The sequence below is a fragment of the Melanotaenia boesemani genome, chromosome 3 (genome assembly GCF_017639745.1).
Source record: "Melanotaenia boesemani isolate fMelBoe1 chromosome 3, fMelBoe1.pri, whole genome shotgun sequence".
NCBI lineage: Eukaryota > Metazoa > Chordata > Actinopteri > Atheriniformes > Melanotaeniidae > Melanotaenia > Melanotaenia boesemani.
Window position 1 is genome coordinate 30,548,876 of NC_055684.1, and position 17,417 is coordinate 30,566,292.

The following is a 17,417-nucleotide window of genomic DNA, read 5'->3' on the forward strand; positions in this document are numbered from 1 at the left end:
GTAGAAGAAAGCTAGAGTACCCGGTGAGAACTCACGCATACATGGGGAGAACATGCATGTTCCACACAGAAAAGCTTACAGGAAGGAAGCTAGAGAAATAGCCACCCTGAGGAGGGGGGGGGACTCAAGGCCAGTTTGAGGTTCAAACCAGTGCCTTTCTTGCTCTGAGGCCTCAGAGCCTTTTAAAATTTAAAATTTTAAAAATTTATTTTAAAATGGGTCGCCATACTAACCACGTGCTTCATTCAATACCTTTGATTAGCTTTACCTACTTTTTTTTGTTTTTGTGGTTTTATGGACAAATTTTCTGAATGCTAATCAAGAAACAACCTATGTACTTTAAAACATTTTAATACATTGTATTGTTTTAAGTTTTTTCTGATGTATTTTTTTTTAAATAAAGTGACTTATTGGTTTAATTATTTTGTGTGAGAGGGGCAGATTATATAAGATTTTCTTCTTTCTGCCCTTTTCATTTAGCTGTTGCAATTTTGTTGTTTAGATTTTTTTTCTTTTTATGAATGAAATAAATATTTAATTTTTTTTCCTTTTGTTGTATTTGAACTGTTCCACTGTTTTAAACATTTTTTTCCTCATGTTAAGTATTTTGAGTTACAGCTGTGCTTGAAGGTGTTATATTAATAAAGAAAAATACTTACTTGTTTATCTGTCTAAAGGATGTATTTATTTGGTGATTAAAGTTTTTTGTTATTTTTATTTTTTTATTTTCACCTTTGTTTCTTTGAAATATTCATCTACCTGTTTGTGAAGATGGTGAAGAAAGAAAGAAAGAAAGAAAGAAAGAAAGAAAGAAAGAAAGAAGCATGAGAGTTTACAGTTGTTATGAAAAACTCTAAATTTTCACTATTGACTGATGCGGGAGGTCAGTCTGGAAAAATCTGAAAAAGAGGGTGGGTGGAAACGTGCTGGGGCGAACAAAGAGTGACCTCTACTGTGCAAATTGGCCTGAATGCGTGTTCATGTCACTTCTGACGTATTAGCTAGTTTTACGACGGTGTGCTTACACAATAACAATTTCCGTCAGTTTGACTTGCAGCTCGCGACCGCGTTGAACTCACTTTTTTTTGTTTTTAGTCTAGGCTCAGGCGACATTTTCAGAGTTTCAAATTTGTAGATGTCGATGACCTCATCAAATTAAAAAAGAAACTAATTTTGGATATACGCACACGTTTTATTGCTTCATTGGATCTGTAAAATTCAAGCTTGAGGCCCAAAGGGAGCTCGAGCGGCAGCTCAAAAAGTTTGTTGTTGTCACGTGACGAGAGACGAATGTGGCGATAAAAGTTTGTTTATATAGTAAAACTAGGTGGCGTACTTCATTTTTAGAACACGTTGAACAACGTTTCCCTCGCAATGCCTCAACCAAAATATCGAAAGATTGCCGTTTTAGGTTACCGGTCTGTAGGTAAGTACACTACTTCAGCTCGTGCATAGCTAATGTTAGATAGCTAGCTGGCTAACATGCTAACGTCCTGGCTTTGTTTTCCTTTAGCGTGTCGGTCTATCATCGGCCAACGCTGGTTTACCTCTGTTCGTGTTTTGATGCTTGCTTGTTTTTGCGGTGCATTGTATTTTTTAGCTATATTAACTCAACTTCACATTGATGTACTGTTTTGTGTGTTTTTTGCCATATGTTAGGTGTACACATAAAATGTCAGCTCAGCCAGTGATATCCAGATAAGGGGTTTAGCTTTGAGTCTAGCAAGTCAATCATAATATCTAGAATTTAGGATAATTTTCCTTCAGCCGCCCATGATATCTCAATAAGCAAATAACACATGTTCATATTCCACAGTATCCCAGCATTACCTGCTATATTATGAGAGTTTATGGTTCAGTCTGAAAAAACACTTTACTCCTGAAGTAGATAAAAGTGTTCTTAAGAGACACGAAGTAGACCGCTTCCGTTACTAAATTTATACCGGTGGGTAAATTTTACTCCTTTTAAAATCAAAATCTTACAAAATATAGTTTGTTAAACCAAAGTTTGTAACTGTATCAATCTTAAATTAAACGTATATAAAATACAGAATAATAAAAATATCAGTAATATCTGTTTAAAGTTATTTCTATTCGCCGATTTTATCACATAACATTTTTTTAAAAAATAATTTGATAAATAATACATGTCTAGCTTGTATGGGGCTACAAGACAAAATAGCGACAGATACAAAGTATTATAAACTTAATTTGCCATTTAAAAAAACATACAGTGGTGTAGACTAACATTTTAACAATTTAAAATTCCCATATTAATAGGCATGTTATGGTCATTTACAGGTTCAGTTATTTCAGGGTTTTATTAGTAAACGTTTACAAGCTTTAATTTGTAAGAAATACATGCATTAATTTTTGTCAGTTTCAAAATTAGTTCAGATTTTATTTGTATTCTGTCTCAAATGCTCTGTGCCTGTTTATGGCCTTGTTTCTATAAAGCCAGATTTATGTCTGATGCATTGGTCATTGTGCAAACTAATTCTGATGTTAATATAGTGACATAACCCTATGCGATCTTCATCTTAAGTCTGGATGTTACTATTAAGTAGGAAATCAGGCTGAAGCACTAAAGAAATCATTAGATATCCAATAAGCCATCATAATTGTTATTTATTTATTTATATTTGTTATACTAATGATTGTGGGTATCATTTTGGAGTTAGAAGCTTTAATTGCAAAATTATCCCTATTGCCCTATAGTAAAGATTCCTTTAAAAAAATCTCTGGATTCAGACAGTGATCCATATAACCCCCAAAATCAAATCAGTTGGTCTTTATTCCATTTCTGAGATTAACTTAAAACAATTTAATCTAAATCTGTCCATAACTTTTAGAGTTATTAGTGCTGTGGATTACATGAATTCTAAGGTAATAATTTTGCCTTCAGGGGTTTTAAGGTCGTGTTAGTCCTTATAGTGGTGATCATGTTCCCATGTTCATCTCTCCAGCTCATGCATTTTTTTTAATACACAGCTCACTTAGTGCATGCTAATAAAAATCAGCCAAAACAAATCCAAACCTCCCTGTGTGGCAGGATATGTGAGGCCACCCTTGGTACACACCACTGTTAATGAGGCCTAGAACAGCAACCGTAAAGCAACGTGAAAAGTTCAGTCTGCTCTGATTGAGCAGCTTCTTTATACCTCAAGCATCCCAAATTGTTCGAAATATGTTACAATATGATGCAGTGAAGTTACAAACATTCTAGAAACAAAGGAATTTTAAGTGGTTGTGGAAGGATATAAATACTTTTGATATGGAGTTTGATATTTGAAATTCTACACTTTTCACAAAAGCCCTGTTTTGAAGACAAAAGGAAATTCACAACTGGCATCCTGGAGACTTTGCATTTTAAAATGTGTTTTTCATTAATCAATTCTTATACACAGTTATGCGCAAGTGGCAACATATTTTACATGCTTGCCTTTACATGCTGCTTTATCAAACCACTTTAAGCATGTTAAGCAGAGCATAAAACCAGCAAACGTGATCATTTGACAGTCTGTTGCCCACTTTAGCCACAATTTTCCTGGTAGTAGATCTTGCAATTTAAATGTCTGTCAAAAGAACATTACTTTAGCTAACAGTTTGTAGTCTCTCTTTTTTTTTCTTCTTCTGCTTTTTGCCCCCCTGGAGTCCTAAAATCCCACATGTCAGATTTCAGTTCGCTAAAGTAATCTTGAAATGTGAAAAAGAAATAAAAAACTGCTCCATCTTGTCAGATGACTGTCCTGTGATAATATAGCTGTAATTCATAATTTACGGCATTCGATGAAAAACCTATAAATGATAGTATGATGTGTCATTGCTTTTTTTTCGTTTTTTTTTTCGCTTTATTTTTACATTTGAATAAACAACACAAATAACTTACTAGGCTAATGTTAGGTTCAAAATTGTTTAAATTACGTTTCAAAATTATAACAACCACATTTCTTTTTACACAGGAAAGTCATCGCTTACAATACAGTTTGTGGAAGGGCAGTTTGTTGACTCTTATGACCCAACTATTGAAAACAGTAAGTTTCATTAGATTGCTCACTTATAGGCTATTGCCTCAAAAACAGACATTGATTTGGTTTAATATGAAAAGTGTAAAACGTCTCTAATTTTCTTTCCAGCCTTTAACAAAATGGTCAGTGTGAATGGCCAAGACTTCAATCTTCAGCTCGTTGATACAGCTGGACAAGTAAGCAAAAAATCCTCTTTGATAACTCATATTTATCTTAAATCCTACTATTTATTGACATTAGGAATTGATTGTGTGGATAAAAGGTATATTAACTGAGTTGACCACTTTTTGTGGAGATAAGACTTTATTTTACATATGTTGTATTTGGTAACGGTCACACTCAGAGAAACTATAATATTTCTATGTTTACAGGATGAGTACTCAATTTTCCCACAATCCCATTCAATGGATATCCATGGCTATGTCCTTGTCTATTCAGTGACTTCCATGAAAAGGTGAGCGGATAGTTTTGTTTTTGCAACCGAGCCAAACAACCAGAAAATGTTCCATTTTATGTGATCAAAGTTAATGTTCTTTTAAGTAGTTCTTGTTTAAATATTTTATTCAGCTACAAGAGGTACCCATTTGGCCATTACTTTAACAAAATGTTAAAATGTTGTAGCATGTTAGAGGAGCCTGCTGGCTACTGTAAAATGAGTGCTTAAAATGACTTGTCTGTCTCTGCTTAGTTTTGAAGTTGTTCAGGTTTTACATGACAAGCTGCTAGACATGGTTGGGAAGATTCAGTAAGTTGTTGCTTCTTTAAATTTTCTAAATTTGATATTCCCTCCTCAAGTGATTAAAATAATTCCTTTTTTCATTTATAATATTTTCTTTTTAGGGTTCCAACTGTTCTTGTAGGGAACAAAAAAGATCTCCACATGGAAAGGTAAGTTTTACTATAGGTTTAATATAAAATAGAGCTACTACTGAGATAAGTTGACACTTAAATTCACTTTAAAGGAAAATGTAGCCTTTTATTTTTTTGTAATTTGAGGATAATTCTAGTGTACAAGAGTTTTGGTGTGGTTTAACCCTGATTCACACCACCTGACATTTGGAAGTCAAACCTGATCTCATAAATCATTTGGTACTAATCAGTTTACATTTAAATCAGATTATATTTGTTTCTGTGGCAAACGAGGCTACAATTGTTGTTTTATAGTTCAGTTTGTAAATCATTATTTGGATACAATTGAGATTATTTTAGCTGTATACCTATCAAAGGAATTAGCTGAAGTTTAAATGTAGTGGTCAAAGTGACAACCTGTGGCTGTTTTAGTAGTTATAGAATTGTGACTGTTATAGTGTCATAACTCATCTAAGCCACCTCAGTAATATCAAACCGTATAAAATCAGAAATAAAATCAGAAATTAAATCTGAACACTTGTAATCTTTGGTCAGCTCTTGTTCTTGCTGAAGAAGACCTGTGTTGACCAGGTTTCTCAAACACTTATCTCACCTAGACTGGTTTAACCTGCTGGTTTTATTATCTCTGTAAAGCATTGCTAATGCTACAACATCTTGTTTTAAAATATTTCTGCTACTGTTTGCATTTTTCTGCATATGAGTTTATATGAAATTATACAAGGTTAGGACTATCCTGCAGAATGTGATGTGCTACTATTTTTAAATGAATGGTACCTGTATATTCTGGATTTAAAATAAGATAATCTGGGGGATTTTGTTAAAATTGTGATGCTACCGAATTTTAATATTAGCTCAGACAGATTTTTTTGTTTAAACAAATCCCTTGAAAGTGAGCAAAACCATATGTAGATTCCAAGAACAAGTACTGTCTGTGATGCTACTATAAATGACAATTATGTTCCTGTATCATGGACCTATATTTTCCTTTTAAATCTATTAAAACTCATCAGTAAGGACATGCTGTTGCATTGATTGCAATGTTCCTGCAACATCATAGACGTAGATTTATTTATTTAGATATTATGCATACTGATATGGTACAGTAAATATTCACCAGCGTAAATAAGCTTTGATTGAAAATTTTCCTGACTGGTTTTACAACTGATGAGTAAGTTTGCATTTACACATTTCTAGCAATTAATCTTAGGTTGGTCAAGGTTGACTAAATGACACATCACACTGCAACTTGGTATGTGTCAGATAGTCTGTCTCCTTGGTTTGACAAGATAGCGCTGAGTTGACCTTCTTAAAATATAAAGTACAGTTACTCTTAAACTGATGACTAGAGGCATCGGAATAACCTTGAGAGTTCATAATCCAACACAGAACCAACTCCTAACTCCGTTATTGTGTCACAAAGTGTGACACAACGTGATGAGCTGTTTCACCGGCACATTGAGCATTTCACTATAGACAGAAATATATGGTCATGTGGGAAAAGGCTGTATATATATATTAGGCCTGTCAAATGATTACATTCTTTTATCAGATTTTTCACAACTTATTAATTAATTAATCATGATTAATCACCATTTGCAATGTTTTTATTGCAAGCCAATGCACACAAATATTGTTAACTGACCTTTCAAGGGTCAGTAAATGCAGTATGTAATGTACTTCTACATGCTGTTCTGTATCATCTCTACCATGTTCTAGATCATAATGCAGAATTCATACAGCAGCATCTCACCAAACATCTACACATCACATGGTGATAATATCTGTCATTAAACCATCAGATGTTGACAAATGAAGTTAAACATCTGATACTGATGAAGAAATGGATAAAACTGATGATCTGGCAAAAAGCACAAAGGTCTCATTTTGGCCCCCCCTTTTCCTAGCCAGTGCTCCTGCCTGGCCCCCTCCAACACTTTTTTAGACCTGCCCCTGCATAACTGAAGAATAAATCCTTTCCACCACCCGTCAGCTACGGTGTTAGAGAAGTGTTCTGCCAAAAACAATACTTTGGCTGCCCTGGAGCTCTGGTCCCCCTGAATGGCCGGCGCCTGGCAGGATCAGTGGCTGCCGATCTTGGCCCGTTGGGGCCTGTGCCCTGTGACCGCGGGGGGCTCAGGCTGGGGCTCTCCTCTGCCACCCTCTGGGTTGGCCCGGGGTTGTCTTCGTGGTGGTGTAGCTTGGGTTCGTGCCCCGGGATTGCTGCTGATGGCCTGGGTCTCTGGGCTGCTCTGGTCTGCCTCTAGCCTCCGTAGAGGCGTGGTCACATTTGCACGATCACACTCACCACTTCACATCACTGACCACTCCTTATTCCTCATCCTCTGCATGCTGACACAGTCACTGAGTTGTCCAGTGGGTTTATACACTAAGAAATATCTTTTTTTTCTGTGATATGTTTTTTTGATTTGGTTATTATTTAGGAACTCTTGATTACTGTCAGCTCTATGTTTTTGTAAAAGCTGAAGGAAATTCTCCGGTGTATTTTTGTACAAGTGTGGCATTTGGTTGTCTGGTGATAGTTTGGATTGAAGGGTTTTTGCCTTCTATCTGTTGTGTTTTTGTCTCTTCTTTCAGCTTTCCTTTTTGCTTCTTTTTGCTGTCTTCCTCCTTTTCCTGTCCCCTCTGGGCAGGTCAGGCAAGATTCCATAGATTCCATAAAGCAAATACCAGTAAATAAATTAATCAGATTATCAAGAGGAGCCTTATATCCATAAACCTCCTCATGGCAAGGCAAATTTGTTCACAACACAGCAACCAGACCATTGTTTGCTACAATGCTGGAAAGGACAGATAAACAAACAAACAAAAAAAAAAACAAAACAAGAAACGATACTTTTGGGTAAATATGTGTCAGTATGTACAAATAATTGGTTTGGGTATGTTTTATTTGATTTGTTGCCAGTTAAAAAAAAATCTTGGCAGCCTTGTTTTTAAGAAGAAAGCACCACTTTCGCTCATGTCTTTTCCCTTTTGTCAGTACTACAGTACTCTGGATTGGTATTAGCATCCCACATAAAGAAGTTTTTTTTAACATTTAATATAGTGTCTTTGTATTTTAAGGGTTATCAAACCAGAGGAGGGAAAAAAACTTGCTGATTCCTGGGGTGCTGCATTCATGGAGTCTTCAGCCAAGGAGAATGAGGTAATAATATATATCTTGTCATTATCTCACTGGCGCGGTCCACTTGGTATTTCTGACACAGATTCACACTTACATTGATGACATTACTGTTTCAACACAGACTGCTGTAGAGGTTTTCAAGCGGATTATTTTGGAGATGGAGAAAGCTGATGGGAATGCACCTCCAGAGGAGAAGAAGTGTGCTGTGATGTGAAAGTGTATCCAGGACATCATTAAGCTGATTTACTGAAGACAGGAGGCACAACTTCACCAGCTGGCCAATCATGACCTCACCGATACCAAGATGCTGCAGTGGAACGTTTCTTTTCCATTATATCAGATTCATTAACATAGCAAAGCAACTGCCCAGACAGTTGATACCCTATCCCACTAAATGTACACACAAGAAGAAGTTTCTAAAGCAAGATTAATCTCTGCTTTAGACAAGAAAACACCCTTAGTGAAAACTTTTCCTTTAAAAAATGTTTTCAGGACAAAATCTTGATTTTGAGTTCAACTAAATACTCAGCAAAAAATATATCGGCAGATGTAGTTGTAATGTTTGAGACATCATTGCCATGTGTCTCATAGCTGACTTAATGTACAGTGAAGGCTGGTTGACAACGTTTCTACAGACTCATGTATTATTTCAGCAGATCTATGATAGTAATGCAGTCAAAATTCACATTGCTTTAAATGTGTTAAAATGTCACTATTTCACACAAATGGTTGATTTCCTTGAACATTAACGAGATTTCATATCAGAAACCTGACTGTGGTTTCACAGTTATTGTAATTTTAACAACTTTTCTTCAGGTACCTTTCACCATTGAACTTGTGAAGCTGTGCCGCCGTGATGGGAGAGTCTGTTATTGTATATTTAACAACTCATTTTTAAGCTATTCTGCTCTGCAGATTGACCTCCATTGTTTCTATAGTTTAATTTTTCCCTATTAACTGTAATAACATTGTTATGGACAGCACTTAGTATAGATCAGAATAGATCTTTGCTATTTACCAATAATGGCCTTTTTATACAATATAAATAGAATATTAGAAATTGGTTTGGTACTTTTGGTTATATTTGGACTGATGGATGTTTGTGCTGCCTATATTATCGAAGTAGAGTACAAGCTTATTTGTGCATTAAAATAATGAACTTTGTTGAATTTAATTTTTAAATTGCATTTTAATATTGCATAAGACTATTTAAGTGGCATAATTCCACAAAGTTAGTCATTTTTGAGTTTGTGGTTCATTCAGGCTTGATAAAACCAAACCAGTGTGTCATGCAGCCTATTTGACAAATGGACAGTCAGATACTTGAGATCTTAAATGATTTTTTTTCATAGATTCTGTAGCCTTACAAAGACATGGCAGGCTGCTGTTTCTTTTCATATAAGCCTCATGTTGTACATGTAGTGGATAATTCTAACTTTATCAAGTGCTTTGCTTAAATAGTTAAATAATGGATGAATAATTATAGTTGAACAGAAGCTGGTGATGCTGTGTCTTGTGCCTTACAGTTGTTCAAACTCCCTCACCTACTTCCTTTCCTTGACTCAAGGTGCTCTTTAAGGTTTTTTTTTTTTTTTTGTTTGTGTTGATTTGACACCACGGGTGCAGGTGTTGTACACCTGAACACCATTATTCCCTTTTGGGTCAATGTTAATTCAGAAATCTTGCTGTAAACAGTTTTGTAAATAAATAAATCTGTTACTCATTTGCTGTGTCTGCAAAATTTCCTGTACGTATTAGACAAGTAACATGAACACTATTATTTCATGCAGATTTAAGTAATACAACAAGCCTTTTTAAAAACTCAAAGGCTACTCTTGTTGAATCAGGTGAGTGTAAAAACAGGTTTGATTTTTGAAGATGTTTTTGTAACAATAAATTAGCATGTATCAGTGTAGGAAATTAGATGGAGTTCAATGGGAATTCAAGCAAAACAATGTGTGTTAGAGCCAGTAGCTGAATGATAAGCTTAGGGAAAATCTTCACTCATCTTCATTGAATCTCAGAAATATAAACAGTTGTACTGAAATAATTTGTTTTCAAATTTTATATACTTTGGTTTTCCATATCTCCACTCCACTGTCTTTATATGTTTATGGGTAAAAGACTCACATGTGACCATAATAACTTCAGTGACCCACATCACTGCGGAATGGGGTAATGGGTTAGTGACATGCGGCCTGTGAAACTTAAACATTAATTCTCATCCAGTCAGCTCAAACTGGAAAAGCTTTTTGGTTTAGAGTTGGAACTGTTAAAGGGTCACTAAAGACACACAATTTCTCTTTATTTAAGTTTACCAGATTTGGTTGTTGATTTTTTTCCCCCCGAATTCATGTAGTGATAAAATCAAAATCCCCTAGAAAAACCTCTGACTCTTGCCAAAATATTTAAATTTTTGTTTGAAACCTTTTTATTTATTCAGTTTTGCTTGTTAGCGACCACCTTTGCATATTTGCATAAACGTGTCACACATAAAAGAAATTCCACAGTAAAAATCAACTGGGGAAGATTAATTGTAATATGTATAACTTTAAAAAGATTGATCCTCTTCGCATTTTTGTGTGGGTCCGCATGGTGTAGTAATACCAGTGCCATTTTTCATTGGGGCACTCTGGGTAATACTACAGGTATTACGGTAACTCCGCTCACGTAGCTTTGAGTTCCAACGGAAGAAGTCCCGCGCGGCTTTGCGAGATATCTCTTGCACCCAGTCATAGGAAGGCGATTCTGCCAATGGAAAATGGAGTGTGTAAGTTATGTTGTTTTCTTTTACATAATTTTTGTAAGTTTCTAAATAAAGCCTATCCACTTGATGAACGAAGGTGGCCCCCGAAACATGCTAATGTTAGCGGCTAAGTAGCTAGCTATATATGTACATATCCATATACATACATATCTATTATTGGAGTGGGTGAACTCATTGTCAGTAATTTTTACTTGACCCTGTAGGAAATCGCAATAATCACCTAAATGTGATAGTACTGTCACACAAAGTCCCATCAGTGTAACCGACGTCACCCACAAGCCTAAGCTGAAAAGGAAAGTCACCTCGACTCGTTAATGTCAACAAGATTGTGACGCTAGCTAACAAGCTAACGTCTCTAATATGCTATTGTACAAATTGCCGTTGCACCCAACTTCAACGGCAACTGTGTCAGTTTAACAAGACACTTAAATTAAAGTGGCATTTATGACAGAAACAGTAGGGACTTAAACTGCTGATTTGCAGTCAACATGTACCGTATAAAATAGTTAGCTGCATACATCAAAGTCTTGAACAGTGAAGCAGTTTGATACATATGGCGATAAAATATTTTTACCTTTGAATGTATAATTGGTTGGAGTCGTTGTGTCTGCTTATAACCAATGACTGATGGATGATACATGTAGCTCAGACTGGAAAAAAGTTTAACAGTCTGAGCTTCTCATGCATGACTTTATTTGTTATTGCCCCTAAAACGTATTGTACACTCAGCATTTCAAGTACTACAGGTATGTTGTGTGTATTCTACAACTTATAGATGCAGTTTCTTTTGTGTCTGTTAGTGTTTTCAGTAGTGAATTAGAAACTGTTATGCATAGTCAATACATAAAACCCCATAAAATCAAGTAATCACCAACAAAGCTGATAACCTGAAAGGAGATATTGCTTTTATATTCAGCAGAACTGAATAATGTGTTTGGATTTAGATTATTATTTTTTTAATGAACTTAATTTAGATTAAATCAAATGGACTTCCCGAAACCACTGTGACATGTAAATACAATATGTATTCAAACCTAATTATCCTCTTTTTTGCATGCAATTTATGGTGATTGCAGTTATATATAATGAGTTACTTACCAAACCTTTCATTTAGCCAAATTATGGAAAGGTATGATTCAGTTACCTTAAGTGGACCATAATGTTTTTCTTTTTTATTTTACTTATTCATTTTTCAGATCCCAGTCACTATTGATGATCTTGAGGGCAAAAAGGACCCAATTATTGAAGGTAAGATATTTTTTTCGACTCTGCTATAACTACTGTTAGAAAAATAGGCAAGAGATTGTCTTCATTTGTATCTCTTCCAATTCCTCAGACCCAGAGCACAATGTGTACACCAGATTTATGAAATCCCACCGTTGTTATGACCTCGTACCTACCAGTTCCAAATTAGTAGTATTTGACACTTCACTTCAGGTAAAACAAAAGCCTCAAATAAAACATGTTTCTACAGCATATATTTCACACCTTAGATTAGACGAAATCCCTTGTGTTAATCTTCCAGGTGAAAAAGGCATTCTTTGCTCTTGTTTCTAATGGTGTAAGAGCAGCACCTCTGTGGGACAGTAAGAAGCAATGCTTTGTTGGTAAGAGCCGTTTTCATTAGTGTATGTTTGTAAAAATAACAAATGATGGACTTGATTGAACTGTTCTACTTCTGCTTTGCAGGTATGCTAACAATTACAGACTTCATTAACATTCTTCATCGCTATTACAAGTCTCCATTGGTAAGATGCACATGGTTAAGTAGAGGTTGTGTATAAGTCTTGTACTAGAAAGTCATCTTGTTACTTCTAAGATTTTAACTGATTTACTGCCTTATTTTTTCTGTTACTTCCTTAACCTTTTCTCTTATTGTAATCTCTCAGGTTCAGATATACGAGTTGGAAGAACACAAAATTGAAACATGGAGAGGTGAGAATGTTTACTAAATACAGGGGCATGGGTTTCTTTTGTTTTGGCATTAGTGGTTTATATTTGAAAGTACTTTGACAGGACAATTACATGGAGCAAAAGGCCCCAGTCCAAAACTCAATCCTGGGCTAGCTGTATTGAAGAACATTAGCCTCTGTATAGGGGACACCCTCTTATCTTGTTGAACTAGCAAGTGTCCCACAAACATTTATTTTCTATTTGTCATGGTGAACTTTTTTTTCCCTCCTTTTTTTTGTATTTTTTTTTACAATAGAGGTGTACCTCCAAGACTCTTTCAAGCCCTTGGTTAGCATATCTCCCAATGCTAGGTGAGTACAAGCAGTAATTAAAAGGGTTTTCATTTAGTCACTGTTGTTTATATGATTTAATGTCACTTGACCTAAATGTGTGTATTGCTTTATTCTCAATACATATTGAAGTAGAACTGTGTGTTTCATATTTAATTCTGTCTAATAAAAATCTCTTTACATAGATAGACATGCAGTTTGAATAACTAATACAACTTTTCTTTCAGTCCATGGTTCTTAACTTCTACAGTCATTGTACTTTATGAACACAGTTCTCTCTAAACTTGTTTTTCCCTTGTGCCACAGTTTGTATGATGCAGTATCATCTCTGGTGAAGAACAAGATCCACAGATTGCCTGTAATTGATCCTCTGACAGGGAACACACTGTATATTCTCACACACAAGAGGATTCTCAAGTTTTTGAAGCTTTTTGTAAGTCGCTCTTGGCTGTTCTGCTCTTTGTTACTACATGAATATACCGCAGTTGTTTTTTGTATGTTTGTAGAAAGTAGAAAAATAATAATTTAAAATTATTTAAACAAAAACACCCATTTCTCTAAGGTTGCCATTAATTACTTACTATTTCTTGTATTCAGATATCAGAGATGCCGAGACCCTCATTCTTGAGTAAAACTCTAGAGGAACTGAATATCGGGACATTCCAAAACATAGCCATGGTCCGAACAGACACACCCCTTTACACAGCGCTGGGTATTTTTGTTGAACAGCGAGTGTCTGCGCTCCCTGTTGTGGATGATAAAGGTATGTGAACCGGTTGGAATCATGTCACTATTTGTTTTGCATTAATATCCAGAAAGATCTTGAATTGCATATTCTGCTGTTTCTGTCTCGAAGGGCGAGTGGTGGATATATACTCGAAATTCGATGTTATAGTAAGTTAAAAGCGGCCTTTTCATGCTGTTTTTATTCGTTTAGAAAAGTCTTGTCATTATAGTGTGAGATCCAAAGCTTCATGTTGATGTTTGTTAGTTGTATACTTGTATTGGATTAATTAAGAACAATGAATAGTTAAACAACGTGTATCATTAAGGATTTGTCTTTGCACAGAACCTGGCAGCGGAGAAGACCTACAACAACCTGGATATTACAGTGACCAAAGCCTTGCAACATCGCTCTCAGTACTTTGAGGGAGTGTTAACCTGCAACAGGCATGAATCCCTGGAGGCCATTATCAACAGGCTTGTGGAGGCCGAGGTGAGAAGTGATGCTATAGCCCCTTTCACACAGGACAAAACAAAACTAACACCCTAAACTTTTGTCTGTAATTATTAGGTGTTTAGTGGTTCTCTGATGTGTTTTGGCTCCTGATCTAATCATCAGTAATGTAAACGTGATACTAGTGTATGCATGCTAATTTTCACTGAGTCTACCGCAGCAGTGGGTATAGCTTATTTTGTTGAGTCATTTTTAATGCAAGTTTTACAACTAGGTCTGTTACTTGAAGAATGTGAAACTGACAGCAACAAATTGTGCAGAACAGGGGATGTAATAGTCTGTACGTTGCACTTATTGGAAGTTCTGGGCCACTATATCCTGTAAAACGTAGTGTAATGGCAGCTCTCCTTTTTGTAGCCTCAAAGAGGAAATAATAGTTAATAAACATAACCCTAATTTTATGAGGATGATTTTAGAACACTGTTTAAGTTTGAGTAGATGCAGAAAAATCTGCGTCTACTCATCAATTAAAGTGCAAAAAGAATATTAATGTGACATTTATCTGCCACTTGGAGCTTATTTACCTCCCAAATATGCGATACACCATAGCTTTTACATTCTTCTTCTTCTCTATCTAGTCTTATTTATTTGGGCCTGGTATAAATTGTATTTTAGAGAGCTCAAAGTAACACAGATCATCTTCCACTTTGTCATTCAGGTCCACAGACTGGTGGTAGTTGATGAGCAGGATGTGGTGAAAGGAATCGTCTCCCTTTCAGATATCCTCCAGGCACTGGTGCTTACTGGTGAAGAAGAGGGTAGGTACAACTGACAAACTCACAGATCAAATCAAATCGAATCAATCTTTATTTATATAGCACTTTCACATACCAAGAGGTACCCAAAGTGCTGCACAGGTAAAATAACAATACATAAAAAAAATATCAAAACAACAATAAAGCAAACACAGATGTTTAAAGATGGCATATTTTTCATATAAGTATTATTCATATAGAGTTGAAAGCATCTGAATAATTTTGTTTATGGCAAACTTTAACTGATGGTTTGATTTTTCTGCCCACAGGCACAGCTTGAGGGAACAATGGGGTACACAGTGTTATGAAGAGATTAGAGCAAAGGGAGGAAGAAGAGACACGTGAGAATGGAATTGTGAGAGTAAATTGAAATATAAATCATCTCCTGTAACATCCACACATGAAGAAATGTTCTTTTCTGCAAAAAATGAAGTTTATTAGTTTTAACAATGCAGCAATTTATAATTATAAGTTATAATTGGCACAGGATGTTCAGAGCTCCCTCTAAACTGAGCCAAAAGCAGAGGACTAGGAGAGATTAAAAAATAAAAAAGCACAAGATGCTTCTGAAGAGGAGTTGTGGCCTCTCAGGATAAGCCAGCACCATGCTTTCCTCTTTGGATGTTGTGCTAATTTTGTTATCTGATTGCAGATATTATCCCAATAAAACCACAATTAATTCTCTTTTGAAGGAAGACTAATTTCCCCAGATTGTCTTATGTAAGCAGCATTTCAAATTTGATTTATAACTGACTCTCCAAACACAGCGAGAATGCGTAAGTCATTTAAAAATGTGTGACTTCATATCAAAATCTGCATGTTGCAGTAACAACACACATTTTCCTTAGGCTTGTTTTCTGTATACTTCCAAGTAGTATATTCATCTTAAATTGTTTTTATTCTTTGGTTATTTGTTTATTTAAACACAGTTGGACAATGTAATTATTCTTCTAAGTATTTTTTTTCCAATTTGCAAAAACATTGATCAGTTATTCAAATATTTATCAAGCATTTAACTTAATTTACTATTCAAACAGTATACTTGTGGTCCTTGGAGTCTTATCAATTATATTTACAGATAGTTACTCAGAGAATGAAAAAAATCTACTCATTGTCTAAAATTAGTTTCATAAGTCTGGATTGTTTCTAGGTTGCAGCCTCAAAACTGGTTTTCCCAAAGACACCTGGATAAATTTTGTTGTATTGAATATTTTGCATTTAACCTTTTTTAAATCTGTTGTGTAGCCTGACAGCAAAGTAGCAAACCTGGGAAACATTTTAATCTCCCACCACAACAGCATTAACTAATCTGCCCATATAAACAACCATTAATGTTTCGTTTTAATACCCAGCTCTGGGTGTTTATGGGTTTCGTTGTTTTCTACTTTGTGTGCTGTTATGTATAAATACAGGTGTAATGGATTGTACATTTTCTGTCAGAAACATCATTTTCTCCCTCCGTTTGTGACCCATATTTTGAGGTTTGACAATATTTTTGTTAAAGAGTTTTGCTGTTTGCTTCAGTGCTGCAAAACATCTCCATGTTTTTGTAAAACTGGTCCATCACACACAAGGTCACTTTAAGGTCAGATTAACAACTTATCTGATCAGTGTTGTTGGTGTCCTATGTTTTTGTTTTAACCATTGAGAACTGTTAGAATATGAGATTATTTAAGTTTATTATTTACAGTTTTTCTGTTCATTGTTTTAAGGGGAAGAAATCACTAAAGTCACTAAAAACCAGCATTTCCGTTTTCTAGGATGACTGAGAAACATTTAATGTTTTGGTATGTGAGATGGAACGTGTACAACTGTTTGTAAATGCATAATTTTTGTACTAATCTGACATAATTTAAGCAAAGATTAATTAAAATTCTTCAAGAGTGGGGTTTTAAATGGCATTATTCACTTAAACACCAACCAGAGAATATTTGTTGCTGGTGGCTTATAGCTCCTGCTGATGGTGTGGCCACTGCTGGGTTATGTTAACTTCTGATCAAACACGCATTTGGTTTATGTGGAGTCGCAATTTGGTATCAACAGTGAGTTGAAGGACAACATTTAGGCAAGAGGGACTGCAGGCTCATGCAGTAGTTTAATCCTCAATAGAAATAGTAATGCCATCCTCATTAGCAATAATTTAAACTGCAGAACAGATGAGCAAAAATAAAAAAAACATTACTTAAGCAAATAGTAGGTAGGTTGTGTTATCCTGTATGTTTAACAGCCAAAGCAACTTGTCATTTCTCATCCCTCCATAGGGTTCCAAAGTATTTCTAGTCTTGATTACATAAGTGTAAAAATTGTTTTCATTTAGTAGACCTTTTTAGGCTTTTCATCAGAAACACCACCAGCAAATTCAGTTTGTCCATTCT

General features: G+C 35.3%; 2 protein-coding genes across 2 annotated transcripts; both read left to right on the top strand.

The window, feature by feature from the left end:
• The first annotated feature begins 1,025 nt into the window (after positions 1-1,025).
• On the top strand, positions 1,026-9,763 carry rhebl1 (Ras homolog, mTORC1 binding like 1). Its single transcript, XM_041980767.1, has 8 exons — positions 1,026-1,426; positions 3,963-4,034; positions 4,137-4,204; positions 4,400-4,482; positions 4,717-4,773; positions 4,869-4,916; positions 7,980-8,061; positions 8,162-9,763. The coding sequence occupies exons 1-8, from the start codon at positions 1,375-1,377 to the stop codon at positions 8,252-8,254; spliced, it is 555 nt and encodes a 184-aa protein (XP_041836701.1). The 5' UTR covers positions 1,026-1,374; the 3' UTR covers positions 8,255-9,763.
• A 928-nt stretch (positions 9,764-10,691) lies between these two features.
• Positions 10,692-16,930, top strand: prkag1 (protein kinase, AMP-activated, gamma 1 non-catalytic subunit). The gene is made up of 13 exons (XM_041980936.1): positions 10,692-10,810; positions 12,004-12,055; positions 12,144-12,244; positions 12,333-12,414; positions 12,497-12,555; positions 12,697-12,742; positions 13,017-13,071; positions 13,357-13,483; positions 13,648-13,813; positions 13,907-13,944; positions 14,120-14,266; positions 14,946-15,045; positions 15,312-16,930. Exons 1-13 carry the CDS (start codon positions 10,802-10,804, stop codon positions 15,320-15,322), a joined length of 993 nt encoding a protein of 330 aa, XP_041836870.1. The 5' UTR covers positions 10,692-10,801; the 3' UTR covers positions 15,323-16,930.
• The last annotated feature ends 487 nt before the right edge of the window (positions 16,931-17,417 follow it).

Excerpts from the sequence above, each read along its gene's own strand:
- rhebl1 (XM_041980767.1), top strand. The coding sequence starts at position 1,375 with ATGCCTCAACCAAAATATCGAAAGATTGCCGTTTTAGGTTACCGGTCT. Across the intron at positions 4,205-4,399 it reads TCGTTGATACAGCTGGACAA|GATGAGTACTCAATTTTCCC; the intron begins GTAAGCAAAAAA and ends CTATGTTTACAG. Across the intron at positions 4,917-7,979 it reads AAAGATCTCCACATGGAAAG|GGTTATCAAACCAGAGGAGG; the intron begins GTAAGTTTTACT and ends TTGTATTTTAAG.
- prkag1 (XM_041980936.1), top strand. Across the intron at positions 12,415-12,496 it reads TAAGAAGCAATGCTTTGTTG|GTATGCTAACAATTACAGAC; the intron begins GTAAGAGCCGTT and ends TCTGCTTTGCAG. Across the intron at positions 14,267-14,945 it reads ACAGGCTTGTGGAGGCCGAG|GTCCACAGACTGGTGGTAGT; the intron begins GTGAGAAGTGAT and ends TTTGTCATTCAG.